General features: G+C 44.2%; 1 protein-coding gene across 3 annotated transcripts in view; it reads left to right on the plus strand.

Moving 5' to 3' along the window:
* NOL4 (nucleolar protein 4) overlaps positions 1-20,418 on the plus strand; it is a 269,070-nt gene that overhangs the window by 81,604 nt on the left and 167,048 nt on the right. For all 3 annotated transcript variants that reach the window (XM_077809017.1, XM_077809018.1, XM_077809019.1), the window contains exons 3-5: positions 1,565-1,676; positions 2,190-2,302; positions 12,313-12,445. In XM_077809017.1, coding sequence (XP_077665143.1) covers positions 1,565-1,676; positions 2,190-2,302; positions 12,313-12,445 — 358 coding nt within the window. The remainder of the gene's footprint in view (positions 1-1,564; positions 1,677-2,189; positions 2,303-12,312; positions 12,446-20,418) is intronic.

Below are 20,418 nucleotides of genomic sequence, written 5' to 3' on the forward strand. Positions count from 1 at the left end.
GGCAAAATTGATCTGAAATGCAAAGAAATTTTTTTTGCAGAATTTCTAATTTAAAAAGTAGTTTAGTTTAATGTTTTCAGACAAATTTCTTTTGGGGCTAAGACAATATGTGCCAAGTTTCTGCTCAGAAAGAAATTTTCTCATGTTATAACACCCCTGAAACAAAGGTTTATAACGGAAACAATCAAACAGCCTTAACATTAGTAGCATAGACATAATGGTATAATTCACATTCTTAATAATTTTTAATGAATAGTTTGCTGCTTATTTCATCCCTTCAGACCAAATTGATGGGTGAGTTTAAGGGCCCATCAGCATATAAATCACACCAATTTGAACTCACACCAGTTTAGTGACATTTTCACTTCTGAATCTGCTCCACTGAAGTATTTAAAGGAGTGTAATTTACAGCACTGAGTAGCCAGGAGACAGATTGCCAAAAGAAGGAGATAAGATGGTTAAAATAGGCCAGCTCACCTTCTTCCTGCTCCCTTATGCTTAGTTAGACCTATTTTCACATATTTAACTGCACTTACACCCATTTATTGAAATGTAGCTTACACCACTTTACACATACCTCCTCTGAACTTAGCCCTCCATCTTTTCACCTTGGTCCACTATGTTGACTTGCATCAGCATTGCCACCCTTCAGTAGCTACCTTGGATCCTGCTGCAGGCTTCCCAGCAGCAGAGTACAAGTGGGTGTCAATCTACTCCTCTTTTAATTTCTGCTGCTGAATCTGACTCTCTCTTCAGGAGCAATCTCTTTTGCAAAGAAGTCAATTGGCAAATTGAGGCCCAGAAATTTATTGTGGCACTAGTTGTGTTTGCTGATCTGCAGGAGACCAGATGCACACACCCTCAGATGTCAGACTTTATGATTGTGTATGAACATAAAATATGAAAATTTGATAATTTTGGACTGAATGGCCAAAATGTATTACTTCAAGGTACACCAAAGGAACCATTGAGGTTGATTGACTGCTAAATTCTAGAGCGATTAGCAGAAAGGTTTTATTTAAATCAGAGTATTAATCATTGACGCTGTGAAAATGTTCACAAAAGATGTAATGAAGACAAGAATAGACCAGTGAGGAAGGAGACTGTCAACATTCCTAATCTATTGGGTCCGGTACCTATTTGCTGACATATTGTTCAAATTAAAATAAATAAAACTTAGAAACTAAGGAAGTTTTTGTGGTACACCCTGTAACAAAAATAGCTGGGAGCTTTTCAGTGGGTTTAAAATAAACCCCTCACTTGGGTGCCTGTTATATATGAATATTTTTGCTGAAAAGAAATTGCAAAAAATATAAATAAGAAAACAAAGCGCCTTTTAAAATGAGTGCATTTTTCAGAATCGACTATTATTAGCCATTAAATGATAAGGAGCCAGATTAGGTAGATGTTTCTGGAAATGCTGCAGAGTATGTTGTACATGCTTTCATTGTGCTTCCTGGCATTATGGAATAATATGCCTTATACGGAAATATAATGATCAGTTCTGTTAAATCATGTTCAGTCAGCTTATATAATAACACCTATATTTTGTTATTCATTTCAGATTTCAGAGACCTATGCCTTCCTGCCTAGAGAAGCGGTGACACGATTTCTAATGAGCTGTTCAGAGTGCCAGAAAAGAATGCATTTAAGCCCAGATGGAGCGGATCATAAAGGTAGTTTTAGTGTCAAATGGTGGGATGTAAAGTAATTTTATTCCTAATACCCATTTATATTTTCCTAGTTTAAGTGAAGGTTCATAAAAATTTGGTAGACTGGAACAGTTCAACAAGTCAGATCTTCTCATTTAGTTAAGTTATAAAGTAGTGAATCTTCTGCGTTCACCTAAGGGATGGAGTGAAATGCTATGCTCATCCTCAACAGAAAGATGATTTTACCTGGAGGAAATCATTTATTTTTCTATGGAAATGTTTATACATCCATTTAAAAGTAGGGGATAGATGGGGTGCATGCACTGTAGTCATTTAGGATAGAAGAGCTCATAATTTTTCCTAGGCTTGTGCTTGATTCATATATTTTTTTCATAGAAACTTCTATCTGTAAAGCCAAAGAGCAATTGAAAATGCCAAAGTTGGAGCCAAATGACAGAAACTGTCTGACATTTGACTGCAGATCAGGCAGAGGTGTCCTCCAATATATCATGCATAATAAATATATTTATGTTACAGATAATGGAAAACCTCCAACTTTGGTGACCAGTATGATTGATTACAATATGCCGATTACTATGGCCTACATGAAGCACATGAAACTGCAGCTACTAAATTCACAACAAGATGAGGTAAAAATTCAAATATTCTAGGTTTGTTCACAGTTGCTGTTATCGGCCAGATACTGACTGTCTCCTGGCTTTGGTGAAGCACTCTGTGCTGTACTAGAGACATTAGATCAATTGTTAGACATTGCCTTTTATGTGACTGGGCCAGTGCGGGTTGCGAAGGGTCTGGAAGCAGTATGTCCAGTCCTGGATTAGTCCTGTGCTCAGCAGTGACCTCCACCTCCACTTTCAGAGGGGACATTATTAGCAGGTCCTGAAGTGAATGCCATCCAGTTCTCAAGATCAGTAGCCAAGATGCAACACAGCGTGGGAGTGAAAATGGAAGCAACAACAGGATTGGTTTGGATCATTAGGACTAAGGACCTAACTGGGAAGCATACAGGGAATTAATCCATCCTTCCTAGAACCTCCGTCCCTAATTCAGCAAACACTTAAGTTTGTGCTTAGAGTTAAGCATGTGCCTAAGTGCTTTGCTGAATTGGAGTTTCTATCAGAAAGAATAAAAAGGGAACCAGGCTAAGAACTGGGCTTAGTCAAAGGGAATTGGGACTAAACCGCTTTTTTGATTATTTATGTTCTTTTCCTTGATTCATGCAGTGCTTTTTCAGATATTGGAAAGTGCTTCATGAATTGGATGGGAGCTGGCAAATTATTTGTAATAAACTCGCTTTGATAGAAATGTGTTCATTTACCATGTGAGCTGCCAAATAGTTAGGAGCCCAGTTTTGTGCCAGCCAAAAAACAATCTTGCATGCTGTGTCCTTCTGCCTGCCTGCAAGAAATAATCTGAATTTGATTTTTTTTTAAAAAGAAAAACCTTTAAAAACAACCATAATAGCTAGATTATGGCAAAGACCCTGACTGATTCTTGAATTCTGTAAAGCCAGCGAGATTCTTTCATAATAAGTAGATACGGACTATTGTGGGGAATTCATGAACTGTTCAAATCCCCACAAAAACTGGATTGTCAGTACTACTCTAAAAATAGCAGAGAACTCTTTTCTTTATTGGGGGTTTTCTGCAGTTCCCTATGAGAACTCCTCACAACTGCTGCCTGATCTCCTCTTCCCCACAGCCAGGCTCCCCGGAGTTGGCTATCTCTGGCTGGGAAACCGATTCCAGGATCACCAACAGCAGTAGATTGGAGGCTTTATCCTTGCAGTGCTGCTTAAAGCGACGTTCTTCTTTCACTTTTCCCCTTCCTCCCATTGAGAATCACTCTCATCATACAGGGCACAGCACTAATCTGGAGCAGGGCCATTTACTACAGTATATTCCTCCTCTGCTACAGCTTGAGCATTTCAGTATTGTCCTTTCTGGCCTAATGACAGGAATCAGGCCCCTTTCAGTGTACTAGTTTTCCATCCAGGTCAGCCAGCAGGAGTGATATAATGGTAGTAGGAAGCACTCACTTCCTCCCGCACTCCCACTGTAGCTGACAGCATGGCATCTTAGATCATGCAAACCCAGTCTTGCTGTGCATGAAATCTTTGCCACATTGTAGCGATGAATGGTGTTGCAATTTTTAATGTATTTCGTTTGCCACAATGAGCGTTCGTTAATGAGCAGCAGCGTCGCAAGTGAAGTTCTCACGGTCATTTTTAAACTTGTCTCGCAACTGATACATACTTTCTGTGCCTAGATATTATATTCTGGCACCAAGAACAAAAGGGCAGTGAAAATGTAACTGTATGAAGTAGGAGCATTTCTGATACAGGTCTTCAAACTATTGCATGCAATATGGTGCACTTTAAAATCCATCCTTTGATTTATACTAAGATTCTGTTTCCAAGGTTTCACTCATCATCTTTATATCATTGTGGGAGGTGAGGATCTGAGGTGAGAACCAGAGGTGAAAGTAAGCCGGTACACCCTAGTACAGCGTACCGGTAAGAGCCGGTGTGCCGTATCAGGACCGGCTTTCCGAGAGGGCAATTTAAAGCCCTGGGGTAGCAGCGGCTGAGCTGCGGCAGGGATTTAAAGGGCCCCGGAGCTCCGGCCGCTGCTACCCGCCCGCGGGCCCTTTAAATCCCAGCCTGAGCCCTGCTGCCCGAGCCCCGGGGTAGTGGCGGCGGGGCTCTGGCGGGGCTTTAAAGGGCCCCGGAGCTCCAGCCGCCACTACTGCCCGGGGCCCTTTAAATCCCTGCTAGAGCCCCGCCGCCACTACCCCGGGGCTCAGGCAGCAGGGCTCAGGCCGGGATTTAAAGGGCCCGGGGAGGGGGTAGCGGCGGCTGGAGCTCCAGGGCCTTTAAATCCCTGCCAGAGCCCCGCCGCCGCTACCCCAGGGATCAGGCAGTAGGGCTCAGGCAGGGATTTAAAGGGCCCCAGGGCAGTATCATAAAATGTAGGTTGGTGTGCAGAACCACCCTGGCCCAACAGGAGCTCCCAGCAGCACTGGGGAACTTACCTCTGTGCTGCAGCTGGCAACAGCACCCCGCTCCCTCTCCTTGCACCCCCCTCACACAAAGGATAGGGTAAAGCAGGATTGCACATCATTTACAGAGCCAGTGGAGCCCCAAGGGTATTCTGGAATGGGCCAGGAGCAGGAGAGGAGGTGTGGCCAGCATTCCCCTATGCCTTGTTATTCTCCAGCTGTACAGGTTAATAGGGGGCATGGGCAACCAGGATTGCCCTAGCCTGCTCTAGGAGCCAAAACAGCCCTCAGCAGCCCCAAAATTAGCAAGGTGTGAGCTACCTCCCCTTGGTCCCTGCAGTGGCCCTAGAATCTATCCCATTGTGCCTGAGGGCTGGGGGAATGTGGATGCTGATACAACCTTTGAAAGAGAGCAGTATGCATTTCCCCTGTACAAGATGGTGTGTTACCTGCACAAAATTCCCTATTACATAAAGCACCCACCTTTACCCAGTTCCTAGGGCTCAAAGTGTAACCCACTTGATTTAGGCACCCCCATCCTTTCCCAGTTCCTAGGGCTCTGGGTGAAAGGAACCTACCCTTACCTAATTCCCAGGGCTCAGGGCCACCCATTCCCAATTCCTGGGGCTCAGGGTGTAATCTTTTGCGGGTTTACGGGGTCTTTTACCAGTGAAAGAGCCTTACACAGTAATATACTTAACCTCTATTTATTAACAGTTAGCAAAACAGAATGCACACACTCAGCATACAATGCTCACCACTCCCAATAAGGCAGATGAACTTTTCTTGATGGCTAGTCAGGATCAGGTCATCTGTGGATGCCAGTTTCTGCACGGTGTGATTAGCAGGGTGTTGAGGTCTGGCAGCTCTGATCTTGGGGCTGTCTCCTGGAGTTGGTTCCAAAGAACTTTCTTTTGGACCACAGTTTATATAGTGAAACTTGAGTCTTCCTTAGCTACACCTCAACCAATCATTTTACTAAAATATTACTAAACAAATTTTCTAACCAATCCTAATATATGGTAAAACAATTCTTTAACTAATCGTACCCCACCACCTTAACTGATTTACACCTAGCAAAATTAGTTATGTAACAGACAGTAACAATCAAAGAACCAGAGACTATACAGATAAATAATAGAGAACTGGGGACCATAAAGAAAAAACAATAAAGAAGTAGGGATTTCACAACCACAACTGTTGATAAGTGATTTCTTGCCAGACAGAATGCTGTCAAGGTTCCTTCCCCACTCTGAACTCTAGGGTACAGATGTGGGGACCTGCATGAAAGACCCCCTAAGTTTATTCTTACCAGCTTAGGTTAAAAACTTCCTCAAGGTACAAACTTTGCCTTGTCCTTGAACCCTATGCTGCCACCACCAAGCGTGTTAAACAAAGAACAGGGAAAGAGCCCACTTGGAGACGTCTTCCCCCCAAATATCCCCCCAAGCCCTACACCCCCTTTCCTGCGGAAGGCTTGATAAAAATCCTCACCAATTTGCATAGGTGAACACAGACCCAAACCCTTGGATCTTAATAACAATGAAAAAGCAATCAGGTTCTTAAAAGAAGAATTTTAATTGAAGAAAAAATAAAAGAATCACCTCTGTAAAATCAGGATGGTAAATACCTTACAGGGTAATCAGATTCAAAACATAGAGAATCCCTCTAGGCAAAACCTTAAGTTACAAAAAGACACAAAAACAGGAATATACATTGCATTCAGCACAGCTTATTTACCAGCCATTTAAACAAAAGGAAATCTAACGCATTTCTAGCTAGATTACTTACTAACAAGTTCTAATACTCCATTCCTGTTCTTTTCCCGACAAAATCATCACACAGACAGAAAGACCCTTTGTTCCCCCCACCTCCTCCAGTTTGAAAGTATCTTGTCTCCTCATTGGTCATTTTGGTCAGGTGCCAGCAAGGTTATCTTAGCTTCTTAACCCTTTACAGGTGAAAGGGTTTTGCCTCTGGTTTTCTTTAACCATCTTAAGCTCTGTTTCTTTATCTGGTGATGGTGGGTACTATTAGGACAGAGCGCCTTCTTAACAGCCTGATATTACCTTGTTTTAATGTAATTGAGATGGAATGTGGGGACGTGACTTTCTGCTTCTTGGTTCATGGCTGCTGGTCTTCTAATATGACTGCAGGAGAAGGTCTTAGACCTTACAATATGGCTATAGGAAACGGCCCCATCCTTACAGGTGCAGAGGGAGACTGGGTCTTGCCCTTGCATCTCTCCTTCCTATCAGGAGGCTGCTGTTGCTGTGGGTGCTAGTCTCCAGCAGCTCTTCCATTCCAGCTAGTCTGTCTGATGGCTTTGTTGGGGTACCCACCACCTTAGTATCTGAGCAACTCCCACATTAAAGAGATTGCCTCGCCCTGGTGCTCTTTGTGGAGGTTCTGGCTCTTCCCCCTGTTCAAATTGTAGAAAGCTTTGCTTGGGGTGGGGTGTTTTGTTTACTGTAATACAAAGACTGGGTTTGTCATTAACACCTGTGGCAAGGTACAAGGGGGAGTCTTCCAGCACTTTCTCCCGACTCGGACACCTGCCCAGGGTTAGGAACAGTCTAGCCCTTTACCTGTCCAATTTAACAGTTAGTAACACTGGCTCTAAGGAAACATTCTCCCCAGCTACTAAAGAAATATCAATATTGTCCACAAAGTCATTCAGACAAAAGAGAGAGGAGTTCATTCGGGGGCCAGGTGAAAAGAAAATAATAATGATATTAATCTCTATCCAGACCAGTTCATTAACATATTAACATCTAATTCTAGTATTAGCTGAACTTTTCTAAATCATTCATGGTTACTAACAAACAAAAAGTTAAAATGTAGTCCATTGCTTGCTAGTTAAAGTCCAGTCTTTAGGAAAGAGCAATGAATATGCCTCATATTCTTCATAAAGCATTTAAAACTCTTCTTCAGTGGATACTGCTTCAGCCGCCTTATTGTGTTTTCTCTAAAACTCTCTTGTTGTTAACAGACAAGCCTTTGGAAATGTTGTTATACTCTTAAAATTGACTGCAGAAATGTCATGGGGGCTTTCCATGTTCATTTCTCATTGACTTCCAGCTCAAACTCCAAACCCTGCAAACACTTATGAACATGCTTATCTTTAAGCACGTGTGTCGAGCCATTGACTTCAGTGGGACTACTAACCTGAGCTCACACATCATCATCAATAATAAAGATTCTGTAATTAGAATTAGTAGTTCTTCTTCGAGTGATTGTTCATGTCCGTTCCAACCAGGTGTGTGTGTGCTGCGTGCATGCCAGCTGGAAGATTTTTCCTTTAACAGCGTCTGTAGGGTTGGTCTGGGCACCCCCTGGAGTGGTGCCTTCATGGCGCCCATTATAGGACCCTGCTGACCCTACACCCCCTCAGTTCCTTCTTACTGCTAGTAACGGCTAGCTGGAACTTTGCTCGCTCTGTATAGTAAGCGCTTTAGCAGTGTCTGATAGCATATCGTGTATATAGTTTTCTCAGTTAGTTAACAGTTGTTCCTTATAGTTATAGTTAATTGTTTTGGGGGGCTCTCCCCCCGACAACGTTTTCCCTCCTGGGGTATGCTCGGGTCTCCAGGGTTTAAGCTCTGCGAGGCCTGTGGCAAGTTTATGCCCAAGAGTGATCCTCATTCTTCCTGCTTGCGGTGCCTTGGTGAGAGCCACAAGAAGAAGAAGTGCTGCATCTGCAAGGGTTTCCGCCCCAGAACCCTTAAAGACTGGGAACAGAGACTAAAAATTCTGTTGATGGAGGCCGCATTGAGGCCACACTCCGACCCGGGACCCACTGAACCAGCACTGAGCACGTCCTCATTGGTGCGCAGCGCTCCGGCACCAACGGCGCGCGAAACGGCCCCAACTAAGGACCCTAAGGCCCCCCAGCATTGTCATGGCTCGGGCCATAAGAAGTCGGCCTCAGCACAGCACCGCTCTCCATCCCTGGTGCCGGTAAAGAAGAAGAGGCCGGTGAGGGGTCGATCACCCCTCTCGAAGCCTAAGGGGTCTGTGGTGTCCACGAGCGTGTTGGGACAGACATACCGAAGGCCAAAGGGGGCCTCAGGCCTATCTTGGACCTGTGGCAGCTCAACAAGTTTGTAAGGAAACTCAAGTTCCACGTGGTCTCACTAACCTCCATTATCCCTTCGCTGGATCCAGGGGACTGGTATGCTGCCCTCGACTTGAAGGACACGTATTTTCACATCGCAATAGTCCCACATCACAGACGCTACCTCAGATTTGTGGTGAGCAGCGGCCACTATCAGTTTGCCATCCTCCCATTTGGACTGTCGACAGCTCCCTGAGTATTCACAAAATGCATGGCAGTCATCGCGGCATTCCTGTGCAAGCTCCAGATTCAGGTTTTTTCCTTACCTTGATGACTGGCTGATCAAGGGATGCTCAAGAGCCCACGTGGAGGGTCAGGTTGAATTCATAAGAAGGACCTTCCTTGAATTAGATCTCCTAAACGAGGCCAAATCTGCTCTGTCCCCGGTGCAGAGGATAGAGTTTATAGGCGCAGTCCTAAACTCAACTCAAGCCAGGGCGTACCTCCCGGAAACCAGGTTTTGCTCACTAGGGGACGTCATACGGGGCCTCAGACAGTTCCCCATGACCACAGCAAGGAACCACGTAAAGCTGCTGGGACACATGGCTGCGTGCACTTATGTGGTACAGCACGCCAGACTCAGACTGCGTCCACTCCAGTCTTGGCTGGTGTCGTTGTATCGGCCAGCCTGAGACACTCTGGAAAGCATCATAACCCTGCCCCGCCCGGTGTTGGACTCCCTCTTAGGGTGGCTCGACCCGTGGGTGATTTGTGCAGGCGTGCCCTTTGCCAGCCCTCAGCCCTCTCTCTCATTGGTGACAGACACCTCGGATCTGGGCTGGGGAGCTCATCTAGGGGACCTCAGGACTCAAGGCCTCTGGTCTCAGGCGGACCTCGCTCTGCACATCAGTGTCAGAGAGCTGAGAGTGGTGCGCCTGGCATGCCACGCTTTCAAAACCCACATACCAGGCAGGTGCATATCAGTCCTCATGGACAACACCTCGGCAATGTTCTATATCAACAAACAGGGGGGTGCACACTCCTCTCCCCTGTTCCGGGAAGCTCTTACACTGTGAGACTTCTGCGTAGAGCACTCGATCCACCTGCAGGCATCATACCTCCCAGGTGTGCAGAACGAGATGGCGGACAGTCTCAGCCAGTCCTTCCACGGTCACGAGTGGTCCCTCCGGCTAGATGTGGTGAGCTCAATCTTCCGTCTCTGGGGCTCTCCCCAGATAGACCTGTTTTCCACTTGCAGCAACAGGAAATGTCAGCTATTTTGCTCCCTCATGAGTCACAGCCTGGGGTCCATCATGGATGCCTTCCTCCTCCCGTGGTGAGGCCGCCTGCTCTATGCTTTTCCACCAGTTCCACTGGTCCACAAGGTGCTCCTCAAGATCCGCAGGGACGGGGCCCGAGTCATACTGATAGCACCAGCGTGGCCGCGCCAGCACTGGTTCATGTCGCTCCTGAAAATGTCCGTACCGGCACCACTCGCTTCACTGCTGATCCCGGATCTGATCACGCAGGACCATGGCCGACTCCGACACCCGAACGTAGAGTTGCTCCACCTCACAGCCTAGATGCTCCATGGCTAAACACCATGGAGCTGTCCTGCTTGGACCAAATCAGACAAGTCCTCCTCAGTAGTAGGAATCCCTCCACCAGGGCAACGTACCTTGCCAAGGGGAAGAGGTTCTCCATCTGGGCAGAGCAACGCAGTCAGCCGCCGTTGCTCACCCCCATACCATTCATACTGGACTACCTCCTTCACCTAAAACAACAAGACCTGTCCCTGTCATCAATAAGGGTCCACTTAGCCGCCATCTCTGCCTTCCATCCGGGCACTGATGGCTTCTTGGTCTTCACACACCCTTTAGTCAGTTGTTTCCTCAAGGGCCTGGACAGGCTCTTCCCCAAGACGCGTCAGCCTGTCCCGGCCTGGGACCTTAATCTAGTCCTCTCCAGATTTACAGGCCCTCCATTTGAACCACTGGCAACGTGCTCCCTGCTCTCTCTCTCTCTCTTTCATACAAGGTCGCATTCCTTGTGGCAATTACCTCGGCTAGCCGGGTATTGGAGCTCAGAGCCCTCACGTCCAAGCTCCCTTACACAGTTTTTCATAAGGACAAGGTCCAACTCAGACCTCACCCGGTCTTTCTCCCTAAAGTTGTCTCCCAGTTTCACATGGGCCAGGACATCTTCCTCCCAGTGTTTTACCCCAAGCCACACTCCTGCGATAGGGAGCGCAGGCTGCACGCACTGGATGTACGTAGGGCCCTAGCCTTTTACATAGAGAGGACTAAGTTGTTCCGGAAGTCCGTCCAACTCTTCATGGCCATGGGAGACAGAATGAAAGGTCTCTCTGTCTCTTCTCAATGCATCTCGTCGTGGATCACATCCTGCATTCGGGAGTGTTACGTCCTGGCGAGGGTGCCCACCCCGCTGATTACCACCCACTCTACCAGGGAGCAGGCCTCCTCAGCGGTGTTCCTGGCGCAGGTCCCCACCCAGGAAATCTGCAAGGCGGTTACGCGGTCTCGATACATACATTCACGACGCACTATGCAATTACACAACAGGCCAGAGACGATGCGGCCTTTGGACGCGGTGTGCTCCAATCAGTGCATGACTCCAACCACACCTCATGAGCTTTGGCTTGTGAGTCACTTTGTTGGAATGGACATGAACAATCACTCGAAGAAGAAAAAACGGTTACTCACTTTCTCGTAACTGTTGTTCTTTGAGATGTGTTGTTCATGTCCATTCCAATACCCACCCTCCTAACCCTCTGTTGGAATAGCTGGCAAGAAGGAACTGAGGAGGTGGAGGGTTGGCAGGGCCCTATATTGGAAGCCATGAAGGCTCCACTCCAGGGGGTGCCCAGGTTGACCTACGGATGCTGCTAAGGGAAAAATCTTCCAGCTGGCGTGCACGCGGCATGCACACACCTGGTTGGAATGGACATGAACAATACATCTTGAAGAACAACAGTTACGAGAAAGTAACTGTTTTTTAAGAATTATATTGAAGATGTGTGAGCCAGAATAAAACCCGTCTTACTCTCCCACAATTGTATTAGCTGGTTTTGCCTTTTATTTCAATGTGAGCAAGACTGGGCTGGGGGGAGTAAGAAGACGCCAGTTTTGACTTCAATGAGGCCAGAATTTCACTATAAAGTTGCATATTGTCAATGGCACCTCTCAGTCAGGTAAGGTGAACAATTCAAGCACAAAAAATGGAGAAATGTCCTGTTCCACCGAGATTTAATAGCCAAAAGCTGTCTTGAGTTTTCAGACTAACAACACTTTGCTTGTACGAAATATTCTAGTGAACACTTACTAATATTTGTATTATCATAATTAATTAAACCTGAACTGCACTTGTCAAATAAATGATCATAGTACATTTTGTGATGCATTATCCTTGATCTTCTTATGTTTGTTTCCTTACTCATTAATTCAACAAGGGTGCCCTAGTCATTAGTATGAATTAGCGAGAGAGGTGTAGCATGAACATCATATTTGAAAGTTATCTTGACTTTTCCTAATGCAAATGAAACATGAAATTTTAAATTTGCAGGATGAAAGTTCCATAGAAAGTGATGAGTTTGATATGAGTGACTCCACCAGGATGTCGGCTGTGAACTCTGATCTCAGTTCTAATCTTGAAGAAAGAATGCAAAGTCCTCAGAATCTTCAGAGCCAGCAAGATGGTAAGCCTTTTAATAATAAATAAAGAAATAATAAAAATAGTATGGTTATACCTCTGTTGTGCATTACCTTCATTCAGCACCTGCCGTGTCCTTTACTTGAGAATCTATTTTAATAGGCAACTTGAGATATAGGTTCGCTTTGTCTCGACAAACGGATGACAGGGTTGTTGGTTTTTTTGGCCAGCTAATTGTTGCTTACAAGTAGGCACTTACACCACGGCATGCTGGGTTTTTTATATTATTAAATATATAGTGTGTCCACGCATGGTATAAGGGAAGTAAAATCCCTGCAACCTTTCACCTCTGTGTGGCTATCTAGACATTGGGTCCAGGAATGGAGAGACAAGGGGTACTGCATGGCTGCCTACTCTTCCCTCACCTGGAATCTTAGTTCTCAGCACCAAGCTACCACCCACCAGCAGCAAGGGGGAAGCAGAGAGGGAACTGTGGCTGCCTGCATTACACATGCTTCCCTGGGCTGATTCTGGGCTGCAATGGACTGAGCTGTGTGCTAGGGATACAATCTAGCCAATAGTTAGAGTAGATACTCTCTTTATATCCAATCACAGGTTATTCCTTATTTCTATGGAGCCTGCTTTTGTGCTTTTCCCCCCAAGACCACAACAAAATCCACTATGAAAATATAGTTCTTTCTTTGTTATATAAAAAAACAAAACAGATGGGAGAACTAAAGAATTAGTGTAAAAGCCAGACAAAGAGTATACACTGCAACAATATATGTCTTTAGCTTTGTAGATATGTATATATGAGATTTCCTTGATGAAATGGTTCAGATTGCAGGACTGTTGCTTAAAGCAGTGATGTCAAACATCGCCTGTGGGCCGTATCTTGCCCACTTGGTGCATTTATTTGGCCCAACAGAAGTAGTCACATGATCCAGAAACTAAGCTGTTTTTAAAAATAAAAAGTAAGTTCTAGCCCTTGTGATTGTGAAGAAAATATTTCACACAAAGAGAGTATAAATCAGTACAGCAACATCTTTCTGGGTCTGCAAACAGCTGCAGACAATGGCTCAGAGTATGAGCTCCCCCATTCGTTAGTTATCTTATTGGAGTGTTGTCTCCAAAGCCCAGTGAAGACACATAAGTGTCAATATTAACTATTTAATCACTGATCATTTTAGTGGATGGAATGGGGTTAGGAATGGAAATGAAAAACAAAGGGTTGAGAATCGGGAGTTGCTGCAGGGAAGGAAATGCAGAAGGAAGAATGGAGGAGACAGGGAAGAAGGAGAGAAACAAAGAAGGATGGTGAAGAAAGAGAAACAAAGGATAGAAGTAGCGGCGATGTAAAGGTGAACCTTTAGTCATTAAAATTTAGTTACTACATAAAGCCAGAATTCTACCCTGGATCTCTGCACAAACCTGTCATTGACTTCAGTGCAAGTTCTGCTTTGGATTGGGGCGGGGGTATGGATTATACATTTATACCCTGGACTACTGATTATAATAAAAAATTAACTCAGGATGTGGGGGAGTGGAAAACTATTTTGTGCCACCACAGTCTCAGTCTTTGGAAAGACTTTCTGGTATTGGAAACCCTTTGCAAACTTGTAACCATACGTTAATCAAGCCTGGGTCTAGTGTGTGTGTACATGTATGTAAATAATCTGTTCTATTGATATTCATAGAAATCACCCCCATCATGGAATCTGTGTGTCTTGGGAGACACAAGTCCTGATTCACCACTGTGTTACTCCAGTTATATGCTGATGTAATTTCAACTGAAATCATGGCGTTACATCAGTATACACTAGAGTGATGCAGTGGTGAAGCAGGCCCTGGCACTAAATGTGAAGCATAGGGTGAAAGACAATTGCCCTGTAAATCCCACCAGTTTAATTTATCAGATCAGTGACACTCGCACTGAGGCTCAGGAGTTGCAAATGGCTCTTTAATGTGTCTCCTGTGGCTCTTTGCAACACATGATATTAAAACAGTGCAATATAATTAACAACCAATCAGGATGCTTTTATTATATCTATATATCTATCTATATATATAGATATAGTAAATGAAACAACGAAGTCACACTACTGTGGCTCTTTCGGGTAATGTTGATCGGCTAATTGAGCTCCTGAACCACTGAGGTCTGAGTGTCACTGTATTAGACCATGATTCCATGATTGTAAATATAGTTCCACCTATTCATTAACACAATATTCGGTTAGGGGCCCAATGCTGTGAGCTGCAGAAAGCATGCTGGAAGAATTGTAACTTAAGGATATTCATTGTCTTCCAGTGCATTCTCTGCATCTTCCATGATCAAGCCGCTTGAACTTAAAAACACTGCAAGGATGAATATAAGATGCTTATAAAGGGTAAAAATCATGCTATTTTGCTGGGCTCAAGCAAGGCCCTCTACATGTTTGGAAGCTTCCTGGTAGCTATGCACAGAGCAGTGAAGAGCACAGCCAGATCAGCCACATGCTGTGGCCTCTGGAAAGCACACAGGAACCTGAGCCAGTTCATAGTGCTGAGTGAGGATTGTACAAGGGGTCACAATACATACATGCAAATCCTCCCATAAGGTCAACAGCGATTATTTCACCAATAGTCACCCCCTGATTGCCTTCCAGCCCATTGTCTAGGGACTGAGGATAATTCCATTCCCCACCCTGCATGCTGTTCTCCACACAAAGCCCTTTTACTCAAGCTTTATGGAGTGGAGGTGAATTTCACCTATAGCCCTGATCCACAATGATATCATCAAGGGCAGTTCTCACCGCAAAATAGACTTCATACATTTTTAAACAATAGGGAGTTGAGTCAAACTTGCTGGTGAAAGGGATGAAACTAGCACCCCAAGCACCTGCAACCATTGGGGAGGAGCTGGGAAAGAGCTGCCTCAGCTCTAGTTTGCAATCAAATCGTTCTCCAGCTGCTCTGGCCATAGCCCCTTCTGGGGCAGCCCTGGTTGACTGGTTTCCCAGTGGAGTGTATATAAGGCAGCCACAGCTGCTAGCTGGATAACAGGATTGTAAGATACTTAGTTGTCCTACCTACCTTCTGTGAGTCTAGTCCTATGTCTCTCTGTCCTCTTCCAAGCTTCCTATCCCCTTGTTCTAAGCTGATTTTTTGTGAGAGACTCTATTTATTGCTTATCTACAGACAGAGCCCCAGCCAAACAGCTGAGTTTTGTTTGTATGACCCCTGATGTTGCTCTGGGGACTCTGATATTATCAGACCAGACCCATCAGCCCTTGCCTCAGATCATAGATTGAAGGCAGGGTTTGTAAACATCTTTAGTCTGTCTAAAAGAAGAGTGTGTGCTTTTAAAGCGGGTTTTGTTGTGAAAGCTGTCCTTTAAATGCCTCTGTTAAGAGGATAACAAGAGCTGCATGGAGATAGAAAGTTCTTCTGTTGACCTGCTGTTAGCAGGAGTTAGAACCTTGTGCAAAACTGCTGAGTAAATTCTGCAGACTCATCGTAGCAACTCCCCCAATAAGAAGTAAGTGTGGAGGGGTCGGGGGAGAAGCTTCTGTAGAGGAAAGTAGCGGCTCATTTGGGTAGGTCCCTAGAAACATCCGGGCTCTGTATGAATTTAATGTTTAGCTACTATTGAGTTACCAGTAAAGGCGATCATCAGGAGGGGGATAAAATGGACCACTTTTTTAAAATTGGAATAAGACGGAAGCTATAGATATTCACAGTACTGTTTCCTATACTAAGGCATATCAGAGTGAGTTAAGACCTCTTCTGACTTTGTGCTTTGTTTGCTTTATCTGCAGACTTAACATTTTTAAAAAGTGTTAGCTTAAAAATTATTTTTAAGTATATGAATTATATTCATTATTATATAAAACCTGTAGAGCTGTTTACAGTTAAAATTAAAAATGTCATGATTTAACTTTAGCCAGAAAATTTCTGTTGATACAAAGATATTAATAAGTATCTACTAAAGTGGTTTTTTTTTTTTAAATCAAGTATTTGTAGTGTGTAGGAATGGGGTAGTATTTCTTTAAATAGTTTGAGAGTCCTCTGGTGGTGCTCACTTAGTTCTTTGTCTGTGGCAGCAAGTTGCTAGGTTTCACACTGTGTATATTGACTAAATATGGCTATTTGCGTCCCACTGTTCCCCTGTGGTTCCTTCATATTGTTTGTTATTTAAAGAGTAAAAGACACAACAGTATTCCTTTTTGTTTCAAAAGTTGTGACATTTACTCTAACTCCCGTGAAACACATAGTGTTGGTTAATTCGGTTAAACTGTGTATAATTAGAAGTGTTGTCTAACATAGTGTTATACATACCATTTTCTTTTATACTCCAAAATTAGTTCAAGCCAATTTATAATCCATCTTCCCTTGCAATAACAGGTGAGCTATAGTAATTCCTTGAGCTCTTTACTTTGTACTGATGAAGCCTGGAAGACCTTTGATTTTTAAAAATCAGCTCAAATTTTCTTTTCCTCAGTAACGTTAAGCAAAGTATGATAGGTGCAAACACCAGGCAGAAGATGAGTCTAGAACAAATGGATGAATGGGCATACTGTACTACAGGATGTTTTTTCATCATAGTTGCATACATTTCAGGCCTGACCCTGACATTGCTGAGCACTGGGAGTTATGATGAAGTCACTGAGGTCAAAAGCAAATTCTCAGCACTGGGCCTATAATGAGCTTTTTGCTGTAAGCGAACCAGATACAGAACTCCCAGTAAGTTCAACATATAGTGCAGGTCAAGGATCAGGCCCAGGATTATATTAGTCATATTAGCTGACAACACAGCTTTATTTCTCGTTGAGACACAGTTTGTACAGAATTGTTCATGATCAAGGTATGAGGGGTTGAACGCTGCTAGTCAGGTAGGGAAGCTTCTCAGATCCACTGTACTTAAGAGAAGTGCTCAAAACCATTAAGGACTGGGCTCAAATATTTTGCAGAGTTTTCTTGATGTATGAATCTGAGTTTAGATTTTAAAAAAAACCACCGGAACTATTGAAATGGCATTTTTAATGTGCAAGGGATACTGGGAGTTTAATAAGTCAAAGTTATAGCACACTAAAAAGAAAGTAACCTGTTAGTGTGTTCCTTTTATTTCCTTGTCAGTTGTACTATATTTACTGTGCATAAAACCTTCATTTATGTACCTTCCAAAATCCTAATCTTTAGGTTTGTTTTTGGCTTTACTACTTGATTAGTTTTATTTTGTAATCTACATACTACACTGAGTACAGCTGCAATACTGTGTCACTTATGCCTAGTGTCATATTTTAAAACATTTTTAAATTTAAACAGATGTTTTGAGCACATTAGTCTCAGCTTCCGTTTAGTGTACGGAGCCTAGACTGAATAAGGACTGCAGGATGTGGCCCTATAGATGTAGAAAGAATAGGGATACAATACACCGTTCTCAGACTTCATAGAGACTACTGCAATTTGTACATTATTAACTAGGGGTTGACTCCTGTGATGGGCCGAGTCCTTGAATCTCACCGAAGTCAATGGGGAATAGAAGTATTCGAGAGTAGATTCTCATTTTGCATGGCAAAGAATTCTAGTACGATAAGATTTAGAATTTCTAGGTGATATCTAATCCAAGATACTCATATACTTCATGGTAGTGCCAAGAAAAGTTAGTAATATAAGAATATCAATTAAAAAGGCCTTGTGAGTAGAGTCTGATGATCTTAGTCCAGTTCCTATACTTCTGTCAGTTTCACTGCTGCATCCACCATATTCAGTTGGTATCTTCGCATCCAAACCCTTATGGTCTTGGGGAGGCCATGTAAAAACTGCTCTAAGACGAGCACATCCATAATCTCCTCCACTGTCTGGGAATCAGGCCTCAGCCATCGGGTGGCCCAGTCCATTAATTTCTGGGTGAATGCCCAGGGCCTCAAACCTCTTGTCCACTTTGCCGCCTGGAATTGCTCGTATTTTTTGGTGGATAGCCCCAACCGATCTAGGACAGCTGTCTTCCCCGCATCATAGCTTCTGGCCTGTTCCTTGCTTAGGGCCATGCAGGCAGCTTGGACTTCACCAGCCAGGTAGGGAGTGAGCTGCAGGGCCCAGGTTGCCCTGTCCCAGCCTGCTCCCGTGGCTACCCACCTCTTAAATGTGCCCAGGAAGGCATAGGGATCATCCACAGGGCCTTAAATACCATCCCCCACTGTGGGAACTCACAGTTTCCTGGAGGAGCTGCTGCTGTACCCTGGCCTGCTCTTTTATGAAGTCCTGCAGGCTCTTCTGCTGCTCCGCCTGCCAGCTAAGCAGGGTCTGCCTTTCCAGCTAGTGGGCCTGCTGAAAGGTTTGCATGGCCTTTTTGCACCTTTCCTTCACCAGCCATTGCAGGGTCTCCTCCATCTCCGGGCTGCCAAACTCCGGCTCTGGCACAGAAGCCCTATGTGTAACTGAGTGTACCTGGCCCCTGCCTCTGCTAGGCTCAGATACAGTCACTCAGAGACCCTTAGGTTCTGAAACCACGGGTGCTTTTATTTACAAGTTTGTGCTCCCACCACTTTCTCACCACACACAGCTCTGGTTTCTTTGTGTCTGAACTCAGGAGGAAAGAGCTGCACACCCGCAGCCTCCGCCATTCTACCACTTGGGCTTCCTTCTTCCCAGCCTCTTACATAGCCCTGGGCTAATTGGGCTGGCAGCTGGCTCTCATTCCCCAATTAGGGCAGGTTCTTTCCAGGCAGTTCCGCTTTATTCACTTCAGTGGGGCTGGCGGCAGGGGACTGATTCTGCAGGTCTCCTGCTCAGCAGCCTGTGACAATATCACAAAAGTTTATTCAGTCAGGAAGCAAGGTTATAGTATATCGCTCAGTTTGAAAAAATTAATACCTTGTTCACCGAAGCAGAGTTTTACTGAACTTGAGAACTTGGTGTATTGCAAGTTACCTTCAGTGGAGTTACCTCCTGGGGTGAATCTGGTTCATTGGATTTGCTTAGGTGTAATTTAGTTTGCACAAATATATTAAGTGCAAAAAATACACTAAAATCATTGATACCAATATAATTGTAGAAATCAAGTTCCATTGACAGTTTGACTTCTTTAGAGCTGATGTGATGTTAGTGCAAGTGAATTAAATTCTGCCAGTAACACTGCAATGACTCTTTGGCGCTAATACGATGTCCGTGATGATAGCTCTAAATGTCAATGCAGCTATGGGTACTTTAACATCACCATGGAACCTGTGGAGGGTTAAGTAGGGTTTTCAGTGTCAAATATTTTAAAACACCACCTTCCACTGGCATGGCAACTGATTTTTGCATTATCATCAGAATGACTCCATAGCTAGGCAAGTATCTGATGTACATTCTTGGGTGGTAGTGGATAATCTGTTTGTGATGATCTATCTGGTGTGGCTCCAACCTGTGGTGAGATTAAAATACCAGCTTTTTTCTCGCAAGGGCACTACTTTCTCCTCCCTTCTCCCATATTAGTGTCATTAAGTATTACCCATATCCCAGAGTTCAGAACTCGACCTTCCGCACATACACCATATCTAGGCAGCCTCAAGAAACAAGCATGAGATCAGGATTAAGACACACATGCCCCTTGTGGTAATGTAGTGTATGACAACTGGACTGCTGGGACAGCATACTGTTCATGTGCAGAATTCTCTCTTCTCATTGAAGTGATGCAGGTCTGCAAGCACCTTATGGGTGCATTGTGCTAAAGAACAGATCTGCTGTCACTTTTCTGTTTTAATTACTAACTACATATGTTCTCTAATCATTTTCTTTTTTTTAAACTTCTGTTTTTTTTAAGTGCCTTTGTTTATACTCTAATTTGCTTTAGAGACTAAAATATTACTAACCATGAATTATGCATTTAGCAGACTCTGCTGCATTCTGACTGGTTCATTGCAACCAGGGAACAATTTCATTTCCCACTCCATGCTCCCAGCTGCACAACTGTCACTTTCTATTACTTTTGCCTCAAACAATTGAGGATGGCTTGTAATGACAATAATTGCCTCAAATTTTTTTGTCATGTTTGAC

This window comes from Eretmochelys imbricata, chromosome 2 (assembly GCF_965152235.1).
Source record: "Eretmochelys imbricata isolate rEreImb1 chromosome 2, rEreImb1.hap1, whole genome shotgun sequence".
Classification (NCBI taxonomy): Eukaryota; Metazoa; Chordata; order Testudines; family Cheloniidae; genus Eretmochelys; species Eretmochelys imbricata.